The 12902-nt window shown below is 46.3% G+C and overlaps 1 protein-coding gene across 1 annotated transcript in view; it reads right to left on the bottom strand.

Annotated features, from left to right (window-relative positions):
- Window positions 1-10173: 10173 nt before the first annotated feature.
- SYNPO2L (synaptopodin 2-like) overlaps window positions 10174-12902 on the bottom strand; it is a 35372-nt gene continuing 32643 nt past the window's right edge. Inside the window, exon 4 of the mRNA XM_010000768.1 lies at window positions 10174-12512. Within this exon, the coding sequence (XP_009999070.1) occupies window positions 10174-12512 (2339 nt within the window). The remainder of the gene's footprint in view (window positions 12513-12902) is intronic.

Below are 12902 nucleotides of genomic sequence, written 5' to 3'. Positions count from 1 at the left end.
TCACTGAGCCCAGCAGATGCACCAGAATGATTTGTGGGGGCCAGATGGTCCAGATCTTGCCCCCACACTCCCATGCCAGTGATCTGGGAGTAACTTCCCAGAGCTGTGCCAGTGTAAAACAGGTGTAGAGGGTAGCACAATTAACTGTAAACACCCGCTGTCTGCTCTGGGCACAGAGCTTCACGCCTGGTGAAGGCATTTACATCTGCACAAAGTTGGAGGCTGTCAAATGCTACTGTCACAGCTGAGCATCCATCCACACTTCACACCCACTCTGAACAAGTGCAGGTGGCCACAGAGGAGCAAGTCTCTTGGTGTTGGCCAAACCCTGCTCACTGTAGGTTGTACAGAGAGGAGTATTTTTTCACCATATTTCTTTCCCTTGGACTGGTTTAACATGTCCAAAGGCATGAGATACAGTTATTTCCTAATTTTAGGAAGTTTCTAGCTCTGTTTTGATAATAGCTCAGAAATTAATGTGATTTATATTATGGGTTAGAAGCTGAGAAATGCAGCTACCATTTTTATGGAACCTCCTTGCAGTCACTGGAGAGCTGCTAAACTCTGCCTTCTCTCTACTTGATTCCAGCAGCTGTTTTCAGACCAATTTATAGCTGGTCTATTATTTCTCCAGTCATCTCCTATGCCTTCCCGATCACAAATTACATGTTAGGGGAACAGTTTGTGCCAGATGGATATCATATGGAAACCTGCTGGATTTTGAGGCATGGTGTAGCTCCAAAAGATGATGTAGCAGACAAGTATGTAGTTACTGTTCTGTGCCATGAGCATGCTTCCACCTACCCCAGGGGTCCACAACTGCTCCTGCAGGCAGCTGCAGGAAGAGAGGAATCAAGCAGGCTGGAATGGAGGAGAATGCCCCATGGCACATGGTAATTGGAGGTGAGCAGGAAATGAATGTGATCCCTCTTATAAAGCTCAAGAGAAACTAGGGAAAACAATAGCAAGGAGATGAAGAGAAGGAATATTGTAGCATGGTGTGTGAGGATCTTAATCAGGAAATGGGCAGGTGTGTCCCACAGTTAGGACCAGGAACAAGGCACTGTCAGCAATTCAGGGTGAGCCAGCTCCAAGAGATAAGTCTGCTCTGTGGGTCTCCAACCCAAATGGAAAGAGGCAAGCAGGGTTAGGGGCAAGGCCAAGGACCTTGGAAGTTCTGCTTCAAGGACTGATGGGAACTGTGGTTTGATGAAAACAAAGCATTTGTACACTAAGGCAGGTTGTTGTGTGAGAAGTAGGCAAGGTGGTGAGGAACTTGAAACGAGACAAGTTGAGCAGGCATATGAAGGAAAGTAAGCTAGGAGTAGAGAGTACAGGGCAGAATCTTTATCCAGGGCTCAGAAATAGTATCTGAAAGTTGAAATGATCTAATAGGGAGATACCTTTATTCCTAGATGCTGATATTTATTTATTGCTATTTAGGTTCCTAGGCCAATCATTGGACTCCTCAGAAACTCCAGAAGCAAAATCTGAGGTATAGACCAGCTTCTTGGCCAATTTTTTCAGTTCTGTTGTGCCTGTGGCTATCATCAGACTCAAATTCTGAAGAAACCTTGGCTACCTACACTTTTAAAGATTATCCATAGCTGTCATTCAGTGCTATGTGAAGTCCCATTCTGTCCTTGAAACCCTAATAATCCAGAGGTTATTTTCATCTGGATGTGCATATATACATACACGAAGTGAGGCACAGGACTTAAGAGTACAGCTGGAGTGTAGTGCATAGAATCTGAGCCTTGAACCCTGAATGAATGTAAGAGAGGGTTTATCCCATTAGTATGGCACTGGGATTTATAAGGTGATTTAGATAAAGCTGTCTTGCATCTGACACTTAGGCACCAAGGCACATCTTCAACTGAGATTCTCATGTCCTACTCTACCTTCAAATAAAATTATTTGTCTCCATTGTCAGTTACCAGGCTGGGAACTAAATCCTGATCCTTTCTCCTCTCTATGCACAGTTTCTCCTGAGAGATAGAAACTTCTTGTTCACTAGTCTAGAAATGTCAATGAGGAGTCTAGCAGAGACTTCACTTGTGCCCTGCTATGGTGTCAGGTTCAGTAGCTCAGTGGCTTTTTCCACTGGGAATATTGTCCCAATCTGGTATCTCTGCTGTACGTAATATGATGAAATCAGCAAAGATAAGAAGTTATGTAGGGCTGTTACTATTATCTTACCCACTCATGCTACTCAGTTCTTAAGGGTTTAAATCATTACAAGCCTTGCTTGATGAGCAGTTTTGCTTTTGGGTTGGAGGGCGGGGCAGGGATTTATCTGGAGCGTGGTGAGGTTTGGTGGCTACATGAGGTTTCTTGACTACATGGAGTTTTCGCTTAGGTAATCAAGGGAGTACCTGCAGGACATTTCAGCACTTGAGGAAAGGAGTTTTTAATCATACAAGGAGCTGTATCTCACTGTCACCACCTCCCTCTTTGTACATACATACCCCTTGCTTAAGTGGCCTTCAAAACAGCCTGCACAAACTTTTGCTTTCTCTGACTTACATCTTGAAAATTAGTTTAGTTTTGCACTGAATTCTTGCACATCTCATTTCAAATGGTCTAACTTCAAATCATTGATATCTGCAAAATCATTTCAAAAACAGTAGATGAGATCTGCCTTGTTGCAGATGGACATAAGCAGTAAGTAAAACAGCTGTCAGCAGTAGGGCTGTCTCCTGAGCTCATTTTGATCCTGTAGAAGTCTGGCAAACAGCATTGGTCTGGTAAATAGCCTTCACCATTTTAATTTTCCAAAGATAGAGAGTGGAACCTTGACCCTGCTCCCCCTTTTTCCTGGAGTGCAGGACTTCCCTGTATTGAAAGTATTCATAAGCAGTGGATTTCAGCATGATTTAATCTTCTCTGAAAAAAGTTGCAGAACTCTCAATTCAGGGTTTGGTTGTTTGGGGATTTTTTTGGGGGGTGGTTGATTTTTGTTTTGAAATACATCATAGATAACATTTTTTATATTAAAATTTTTCATACACATGTAATCTCTTCCACTTCCATATGGCTATCAGGAAGACTTGCCAGTAGTTTGTAGCACCAAAATAGGAGAAACAGTTAATGCCAGGCTCCCTCCTGCCCCTAAGTGGGCTTGATGTACAATGAGGTGTAGGACTGGGAAAGAAATACATAGAATTTGATCACAGAACTGAAGCGTGTGTTGAAATAGCTGGCATGCCCATGGTGTGTTACTTGCTGAGAAGCCTGTTTGCTTGCATGCCCCACATGCTACTATCCAGGACTCCCCTCTGAGCTGCAGCAAGCCTCACTGCCAAAACTCCCTGGTATGGGGCTGGCCTTCTCCCCTGGTATGTGGAACTAAGCAACACCATATGTGAACGCCAAAAGAGGGTAGATTAGGAAGAAAGGATTTCCTAAGATTTTAAACCCTCCAGACAACACCACTTCAGTCAAATGCCAGAACCCAAGTCACTCGGAGAACAGTGGCGACATCTAGTGGTCGTTGAAGCTATAGGCCTGTACTTCTTGGGAATACCCTTACTCTTCCTACATGCCACATATTTGCTCTTTGCCAGACACTTCTTCCATTGGAAATAATTGTTTGTGGGTAGATATGCCCGCCAGACACCTTACTATTTGCTGGTGTTAAACTACTCTCTGAGTAGTGAACTGAAGTCCAAGTTCAACCCTAGCCAGCTGCACAGCTGTTCAGTAATCCTTGAGCTTTGTATTGGGCCAGTAAGCTCAGGGCTAGCTCCTGTTCCACCTTTGAAATTCTGTTTGTCTGGCTCCTTCTGACACAATCTGCTGTGAGAAGAAATTACTCTCACTTGAAAAGGTTGTAGAGGTTAACAGGGAATTTAATCAGAGCCCTGGCCACCACCAACTGTCCTGCAATGTGTCAAACCATCTGGAGTAGCTCATAATCCTACTAAGCCAGCTTTATTAAGCAAAACAAGATGCAGCTGTAATCTGCAGACTGTGCATCTGTAGATTTATTTCTTTAGGAGCTGTGCTTCTGGTTGGACAGAAAGCTCAGGATTGGCATCAGCAAATATCACTGCCCCTTTGTGCATTTCCTGTCTGCAAATCAGAAGTAGTCTGAATAGTCCCAAGACCCACTGCATAAGGGACCCCTCTTTGTAATTAATCTGAAAAACATCCACAAAATGATACCTGGACAAACGTCTAGAGTTTTCAGTCTAATCCTACAGCAGACTGCAGCATATCCTGCTGTGCTCTTGCTGTCTGTGAGTGACATACATCTGGGAAAGGCAACCTTGCTAACTCTTGTCCTAAACTGAGAACACTGAACCTCTCAGGACACAGAAATTGAGTAGACTTTAACATAAATTGAGTTAAAGTTAGGATTAGCTTGGAGCCTGAGGATACAATGGGATATATCACAAGGCATTTGACACTGTCCCACATAACAACCTGGTCTCCAAACTAACAAGGCATAGATTTGACAGATGAACCACTCGGTGGTTAAGAAATTGGCTGGATGGCTGCACCCAGACAGCTGTGGTCAATGGTTCAGTGTCCAAGTGGGGGCAAGTGATGAGTGGTGTCCCTCAGGGGTCAGCATTTGGACCAGTGCTGTTCAACATATTTGTTGGAGACATGGACAGTGGGATTGAGTCTATCCTCAGCAAGTTTGCTGATGATACCAAGCTGTGTGGAGTAGTTGACACCCTAGAGGGAAGAGATGCCATCAAGAGGGACCTTGACAGGCTAGAAAGGTGGGCCAGTGCCAACCTCATGAAGTTCAACAAGGCCAAGTGCAAGGTCCTGTAGCCAGGTGAGTGCAACCCCAGGCACAAATACAGGCTGGGGGCAAAATGGCTAGAGAGCAGTCCTAAGGAAAAGGACTTGGGACTGGTAGTAGATGAGAAGCTCGACATGAGCCACCAGTGCGGGCTGGAGCCCAGAGAGCAACTGCATCCTGGGCTGCATCAAAAGAAGTGTGGCCAGCAGGGCCACGGTGCATATTTCTTTAAGGAATGACATGCCATTGCTAACTAAATAGTTTGGAAGATTGTTTTGCTTAAATCAATACACTTGCAATATCTTCTTGATTGTCTTTTGGTTGTGAATAGCTTAGCTGGAATTGTTCAGCCTGGAGAAGAGAAAGCTCTGGAGAGACCTTATAGGTGCCTTCCAGTGCCTGAAGGGCCTACAGGCAAGCTGAGGAGGGGCTTTTCACCAGAGAGGGCAGTGATAGGATGTGGGGTAGTGGTTTTAAACTGAAAGAGGGTAGATTTAGGTTAGACATCAAGAAGAAATTCTTCATCATTAGTGTAGTAAGGTGCTGGAATAAGTTGCCCAGGGAGGTTGTGGAACGCCCCTCCCTGGAGGTGTTTAAGGCCAGGTTGGATGAAGCTTTGTGTGGCCTGGTCTATTGTGAGGTGTCCCTGCTCATAGCAGGGAGGTTGGAACCTGATGATCTTTAAGGTCCCTTCCAACCTTTACCCTTCTACAATTTGATGATATTTTACTTTCTGACTGATTTGGTTGTCTGATCTCTTGATTCATCTGAAGAATAAGTTGAATAGTTCAACATAAGTTTATATTTGGATTTACCAGAGCTGACAAATTTCTGTTTATATCAGATATGCTATCAGAGGGTAGGGTTCAGGTTAGTGCAGACTGAGAGGCAGGGCTTAGGCAGGCCTACAGAAATTTCTTCACCCTGTCAGCAAGTGAGTGTTCTATAGCTTGAAGTACCAAAGTTTTGGATCACACTTAATGTTTTGCTTGCATGGGGCTTTTTTAATATATAGAAGGTTTAAGACCAACTTTTTTTTTTGTTATTGTTCAGACATCACATCCTTTTTTGGACTCCTTGTATTCTCTTAGCCTTAGTAGTTTGTTGGTATTGCTAAGTGCATGTGTTGTACACATAGCATCTCCTTCTGGGTGCAAAGTGAAGAAAGTGACAAAATGCCACATGTAAAGTGCATATCACAAGTTTATTCTTCTGCACAAATAGAAAGTGACCATAAATTCAAAAAAACAAAACAAAACAAAACAAAACCACAAAAAAACCACCAACAAAAAGACAAAACAGAGAAGGAAAAAAGTATTTCCATAAACAAAGGTGCCAACTCTGTTCTTCTTTTGGGGTCACCTCTTCCACCAGACAGGGGACAGCTGCTGGACTCCCATTTTTAGAGCACTAATGAGTCTAAGAAGAGGGTCTGCTAGGGGATGCTAGATATTATAGCAGAAAAGGAGCATATTCTTTCCAAACAGCAGTCATGGCTTGCACTGTGTTCATGTCCGGCAATCAGTGACTTATCACTCCAGTATCTTCCAAGTTTATTCCTCTCAGCTGCTGCAGGATCTTGAGATTATCTTTGGCAAGTGTTCCCATATATTCAGAGGGAAAGGACTAATACTTCTGAAGTAAAGAAAACCCACCAGACTTGCCATAGGTGCAATGTGTAACCTGCAGCCTGCTACAGAGGAGGGATGATAGGCAGTTCTAAATCAGAGCTCATGCAGACATCTCCAAATGCTCAACAAGGGGATACTGGGGCTTGGCCTACCACTGCAGCTTATAGCTTAGCAGGTGGGAGCTAAAACTTGACAAACAAATGTTTATGTCTGTGCTTATTCAACAGCCCAGGAATTAAAAATTGAGAAAGGCTCAAGACAAGCTTATATGGTTCAAAAGTATTCCTTGTAATCTCATCTGTGACCTTTGTAACAGGCCAGCCACAATGTTTTAATGAGCAGACACTAGCAGAGCTGCTTGAAGCCAGCAGTAGTGCAGGTTTCTTCTTTATAGCTTAGCAGATGCATCTCAGTATTATTTCTCATCTCACGCTACTTGCAGCCATAGGCCTTATTTGGGATACTCCACAAGAACAGTAGGCCTCATCTGCAACACCCTCTCCTTCTGCAGATCAAGTCCTGTGTCAGTATAGGATATAGAAAAGATTGGGAGAGGCTGAGATCCCTCAAGCTACTTTGGCTTTCCTTTTAAACATAGCTTTGATCCAAGAATATTAGAAGTGAAATGCAGGACCCCAAACCTCCTGATCTTTTTCCTTGCTCTGATGTTTAATATACATTCTTCAATCAGACCTAACCATCTCCTACCCACTACATTATCAGAAGTGATGGGCCAAATGCAGCTATTCCACTCGTGTCCTGGTATCTACCATTCAAGTGTGTTTGGCCATCACTCCTTGGCTTGCATCAGTGTCTCTTAGAAATCTGGACTGGGACCTCTAAAATACTAACCACATGCAGTCTCCTTTACATGTTAAGGCCAGACCTCTCTTTTTTTCCAGTTGCAAAATTAATTTCCTGAGTCATTCAGGTTCTGAGAGCACTTACCTTTAGGGGCCTGAAAGAAAGGGACACTGGAGCAAGATTCAGACTTTCAGAAGTTATTTTGTCACTGCTGAATGATCCTAAACACACTTTCCCCGATCCACACAAGCCCTCACTGCACCTGAATTCAGTGACGCTGTCAATCTGGGCTGGCTTGTCTGTCTAAGGCTAACGGCTAAAATCACTAGCCAGTGACAGCACTCCACAAGGAGACTAGAGACAAAGCTTTTCCAGCACTGCTAGTCCTTTAGTTCCTTCCCACAACTTTCCTAGAGAAACAGAAGACTCCTCCTTTCATGTTTGGGAATAATCATATAGATCCATCTTGCTACAGCACACAGGATTATTTTTTTTTCCAGAAGCCCTGGTAACACAGTGCAGCACAGGATGAGAGAGAAAGCAATCTTCTAAGTTACGTTTTTTAGCATGGCTGCTCCCTTTCACCAGAGCTCAGTGGTTTGTGGTGATCTGAATTAACCGTGTGGTGACTTGTCCTAAAATCTACCCTGTGGGGCTTTCCAGGAACACAATACAATCACCTCATCTGTTTAGGTCATATGTTCCTATGTCATACAACCATGTGCAGCACCTCTTCTGACTCAGTCATCCCTTTGCTCATTGACTCAAGGCATTCCCAAAGGTTTTATCTCTGTCCTCTCCTATGGCTGATGGTCTGCCAAGTGAGGTGTCCTCCTCCCTCCCCAGCATGCCCATCCTATGATTCATGGCCCTCAAGAATGTGCACTCTAAACACAGGCTGCAGAGCAAGCCCAGCCAGACTCTGAAGGATTCAAAGATAGGAGTGGTTATTACTTTTCTTTACCTTTCATCCTCTCCCTCTTAAGCTTGTCCAGGAGTAGAGCTGGAAGTGAGGTTCCCCAGCCCTCTTTTTTCTTTGTGGGAGAGAACACAAGCAAAATCTCCAGGTGCACACAGAGAAGCACCATAGAGTCTCTGAGAATAAGCAGAGCCCAAGCTTCAAGAAAAAGAGCTACATATCATAAGCTCCAGCTTCATGGAGGAAGTTTGGCTTGGACTTGGTGTGAAACCACACTAGCTATGCTGCTTACAGACTTGGCATCAACCCCATTTGCACTCCTTTTTTCTCCCCAAAACCTACAGTTTTGTTCATCCAAAGTTTTTCTCAACCAAATCAGAGAACAGCTTCTGCTTGCAGGAGAGGAGCAAGTCTAATGAGATGGAGACATGTCTCAAGCAGGGCTATGGCACCCTCATCCTGGCTCCAGTACTTATTCTTGAGGGCCTAGCAAAAGGCTAGGCCACCCCTGCCCTGGAAGAGGTGGCAAAACCCTTCCCTGCAGCTGGGGCATCTGCTGTGTTTGGGAGCCAGTGCTTCAGGAGCAATGTTTTCTGTGTGTACTTGTGGGATCACAATGTAAAAGTGGCCACTCCAAAAAGGGGAGCATAGGCAGAAAGGAAAGAGCAGGGGTGTATGCAAACCACAGCACATATGACATGCACACACACATCCACAGTCCCTACTAATATCCTGAATTCTTCCTTGGGAAGGGGATTACTTTATTCTTAGATGCCTTTAGTGTAGGGATTAAGTCTGTGGCTGACCTGGGACATTCAAGAAATAACCAGTCCTGTCTCTCCAGCATTGCTAGCAAACTGAGCTCTGTATGTGTGTGTAAGTGCAGGTGCTCTGGGACTCTCAGAGCACTTCAGTTTTTAACAAATAGACCCCAAGGATACTTAAATAATTTAGTTTGTTTCTCTACTTGTGACTTTGTTTCCCTGTGCTCTACTTCCACACTGAGAGCATCTGTAGAGAGGCTCCATTTTCCAGCTTGTCAGAGTTTTCAGGAAGTTTTATCTCATGACCTATTTCTAATCTAGCCATGCTTCTGACCTAAACGAAACAAAAATATGATGTGCAAACACTTACTCAATCCTGCCTCCTTTTAAAGTCAACCATATCTTCTCCTACACAATCCTCCTTTGTACTTACAGCATCTGTATCCTGTTCTAGTGATGCAGGGCCTTCTTTGCACCAGGCCTGCCATTGCCTTGAGCTTAGCTTTGACTCTGTATCCTCAAAAATGTATACTTCCTCTGCAGTTCCTCCAGCTTGTGACAGCCCCACCAAGACCATTCAACACCCCCCTGGCAAACTGCTTCCAGATCTGATAACCATATTCAGCACCAGCTAGGATTAATTTCCCTTTTCACTTTTACTCCCAGCCCCGGTGGCTGGAAGAATTGCCACATATGGCCACCCTGCTTTCACAAGTGTCCAAGGTGAAGCCCCACTTCTACTTTCACTCCCTGCTGAGTGTCATTGTGTGCACATGTGTGCATGTGTGTGCGCACACACACAGGTGCGTGTGTACAGACTGACAGGCTCAGAGAAAAGCAGTCCGATGGGGTAAACAGAGTTTCAGTACTGTAATACCACCTCTGACACTTTCTTCCTGGAAAGCTCTTACCTCCTATTCTGCCTCCATTAAGGGGTGACTCCAAACCCTTTCAGGTAGGAAAACTGCTACATGTCCTCATGTGAGACAACCCCTGTAATTCATGCCCTCTGAAGGTGGGTTTTGCTGTTGTGTGGAAGTTCCCAGTTTGTACAACACATATGCCTTCTCTCTGCATTCTTCCTCCTGCTATAGCCACAGCCAGTAAGCCTTGCCAGGAAGCTGTTCATCTGAGACCAAGGGGAGGCTGGGGAAGAGGGTGGTGCAGAAGAGGAGTAATTTTTTTTTTCTCTTTTCTTCATTTTGTGTCATTCATCCCAATGTACTTAGCTGACATGAAAGACAAAAGGAGCACTATTTCTGCAAGGCCACATACAGGTTGGGAGGGGTGTCTACCTCAGTGGTGGCCAAAGCTTGGCCTCCACACATTGGCCTGCATCCCTGTTCTTGCTGCTGAGAATTTAGGCCTGGCCACCTGAAATCGAGAGGCTGAGGCTGCGTTTGGGGAGGGCCCTTGGCCCACCTTACCAGGCTCTGGGGAGCTTGGGTATGGCTTAGGGGACTGGCTGAGCTCCACCTGGAAGGGTGCTGGTGTAGCAGGGGCAGAAGAGGCCATTTCTGTTCTCCACACTGGCTCATCCAATGTGGTGGCTGAGCGAGGCATGAGCACAGTGGGGGCCAGGCTGCTTGAGGCTGGCATGGGAGCCGGAGTGGAGAAGCGACGAATCTCCTGTGTCTTGGCTGTTTTCACAGGGACCTGCTTGGCTGCTGTGAAGGACAAGCTAGGCTGTGCCCCTGGCTTACCAGGAGACTCCTGAATGCTCGGGCTTGGGGGATCTCCAAAACAGAACATGGCTGACTTTAATTGATAGGGCTGGTGGCGCATTACATCAATGACCTTGATCCCCGATTTCTGGCCAGGTGCCTTTTTCACTTTGCTCTCTGCTTTGCTAGCCTGAGATTTGCTGGCTGCTAGGGGATAAAAAGGGGAATGCATTGGGTTGTAAGCTATTGGAGGGGGAGCACGGATGTTGGGTGAATATTTCCAGGATGAGGGCAGAGAAGGGGAAGGAGAAGGGGTCCTGGGCTTGGACTCTGGCTTCAGTGTTGTCTCCACCACAAATTTGTCCATGCGGCTCTGGCGTTTGGCAAAGAGCTCTGCCCCCTTGCCTTTAAGCTGAGGCATGTCCTGGGCCCCATTTACCAGTGCAGCATCTTGCTGCTGAGGCTTAGGAGCCACTGGAGGTGGGGTCTTGAACTTGCGGCCAGAGGACTGCATGAAGTTGCAGGCCTCAGCACCCAGGCTTAGGAAGTCCTCCTCAGGCCCAGATTCAAAGCCTGCCCCAGGATGGTCACCTTTTGGCTTCTCATCCAGGTTCTGCACCAGAGACAGGAGTTCAGGGTTGGGTGAATTCTTCTTCTTCTCCTCAATCTTACTGAACATGGGTTTCTTGTTGCCCCGCCGGCGAGCCTCCTGCAGGATGCCAGTGCGGGGAGCTGGCACAGAAATCCTCTGCTCTCTGGAGGTTAAGGGCTCAGAAGGAGGTCGTGGCATTGCTGGTGAGACAGCAAGAGAAGGCTGATTTGGCACAGGGGAGCTGCTTTTTGTGTGCTGTGACAGTGCTGGACTGATATACAAAGAAGAAGAGGCTGTTCCAGGGACTCGTAGCTGGGATGCTGTGGAGGCCATTTCACCTCCTGGTTTTGAGGGAGTTGACAGAAAGATAGAGGTGCTGGATGTCCGAGCAGTGTTGGCTGAAGGCTTAGTCTCTGGAGCACTTCCTCCTTCTCTTGGCTGTGACTCTGGATGTGGTGTTGACCTTCCTGGTGCAGGAATATAGAGAGATGTGGAAGAGCTGACTGGACCACAATGTGTCGACACTGATGCATTGGCAGGTGTTCCTGGAGCCAGAGGTGAGAAAGGAGGAACCACTGTGCTTTGCCCACTCAGACTTTCACTAGGTTTTTTGGGTGCAGATGGCCTGAAGATGACAGAGGATGTTGCTGAGCGCTGGATAGAAAAACCAGGAGTAAAGGGCCGTGCAGACCTGTTGAACATGCTTGTTGTGCCTGCAGGGAAGGGGTCAGGGGTGCTTGGGGGAGGCAAGAAGAAAGTGGGGCTAGGGGGAGCCAGGAGCTGAGTGGGGAGGGTGGCTGGCTGCTTGCTGGGCACTTGCATGCCTTCCATGTGGATGCTGAGGGGGAAGCTATCTTCTTTCTGTGGCACAGGCATATCTCCGTTCACTGTTCCCTGCTGCGGCTGGGCAGCTGGGGCAAGCTGGGGATCCTTCTGCTCTGGGACTTTCTCAACTGTGTACTTCCCAGCCCGTTCCCTCTGCTGCTCAAATAATCGTGCTCCTTTACCTGAGGCCTCACTCAAACCTTTTTTCTTCTCTTCCTTTTGTTCAGAGTCAGACTTGGACTTTTCAATGTCCAGGTAAGTGTTGTCCCAGTCTGAGTGATTAGTTAGGCTTCGGGCATCAGAGAAACCTTCCTCATCAAATTCAGACTCACTAGTTGGAAAAAATCCATCTTCCTCCTCATAGGAGCGATCTTCGTCAACACTCCCAAAGCTTACCAGTGTATACTTCTTAGCTCTTTGCCTGCGCTTTTTGAACATCAACACCCCCTTGGAGTGGGGGTTGGGTGCGTCTGTCAGCAAGGATGCAATGGTTCTGCACTTGGTTTTGGCCTCTTTCACATTCTTCTCTTGGATGCTCTCATGGCGGTGAAGCTCTGCAGAAGACAAAAAGAGGCAAGCTCAGAGCTCAGCAAGAGGCTGGGTGGGCAGAGATGGACAGTGATATGGCTATAATTATTCCAGTGCCCATGCAAGGAAACAGTCTCCCCCTGCCCTTCTTGCTGAGAGTGTCTTTAGGAACTGTGGATAGAAACCCAGATGCATTTTTCCCTTTTCCCTGCAAACACAATGGAAGTTCATGCTAGTGTGGAGTAGGAACTCCCTCCAGTCTGATGGCAGGTCTCTGTTCCCTGGTCAGAGTCTCCAGCCATCTTTCATAGTGTTTGTACAGTGCTTCTGGGTATTTTTACCATTTACTTATCACCATGAAGGCGGAGCCCTGCTTTTTTGTAGACCTTCCTCCTACAAATGGAAGATTCCCAGGA

The sequence above is a fragment of the Chaetura pelagica genome, unplaced genomic scaffold (genome assembly GCF_000747805.2).
Source record: "Chaetura pelagica isolate M959 unplaced genomic scaffold, ChaPel_1.0 scaffold166, whole genome shotgun sequence".
Classification (NCBI taxonomy): domain Eukaryota; kingdom Metazoa; phylum Chordata; class Aves; order Apodiformes; family Apodidae; genus Chaetura; species Chaetura pelagica.
Note: the sequence above shows the minus strand (reverse complement) of the source record. Positions and strands in the feature narration are given on the sequence as shown.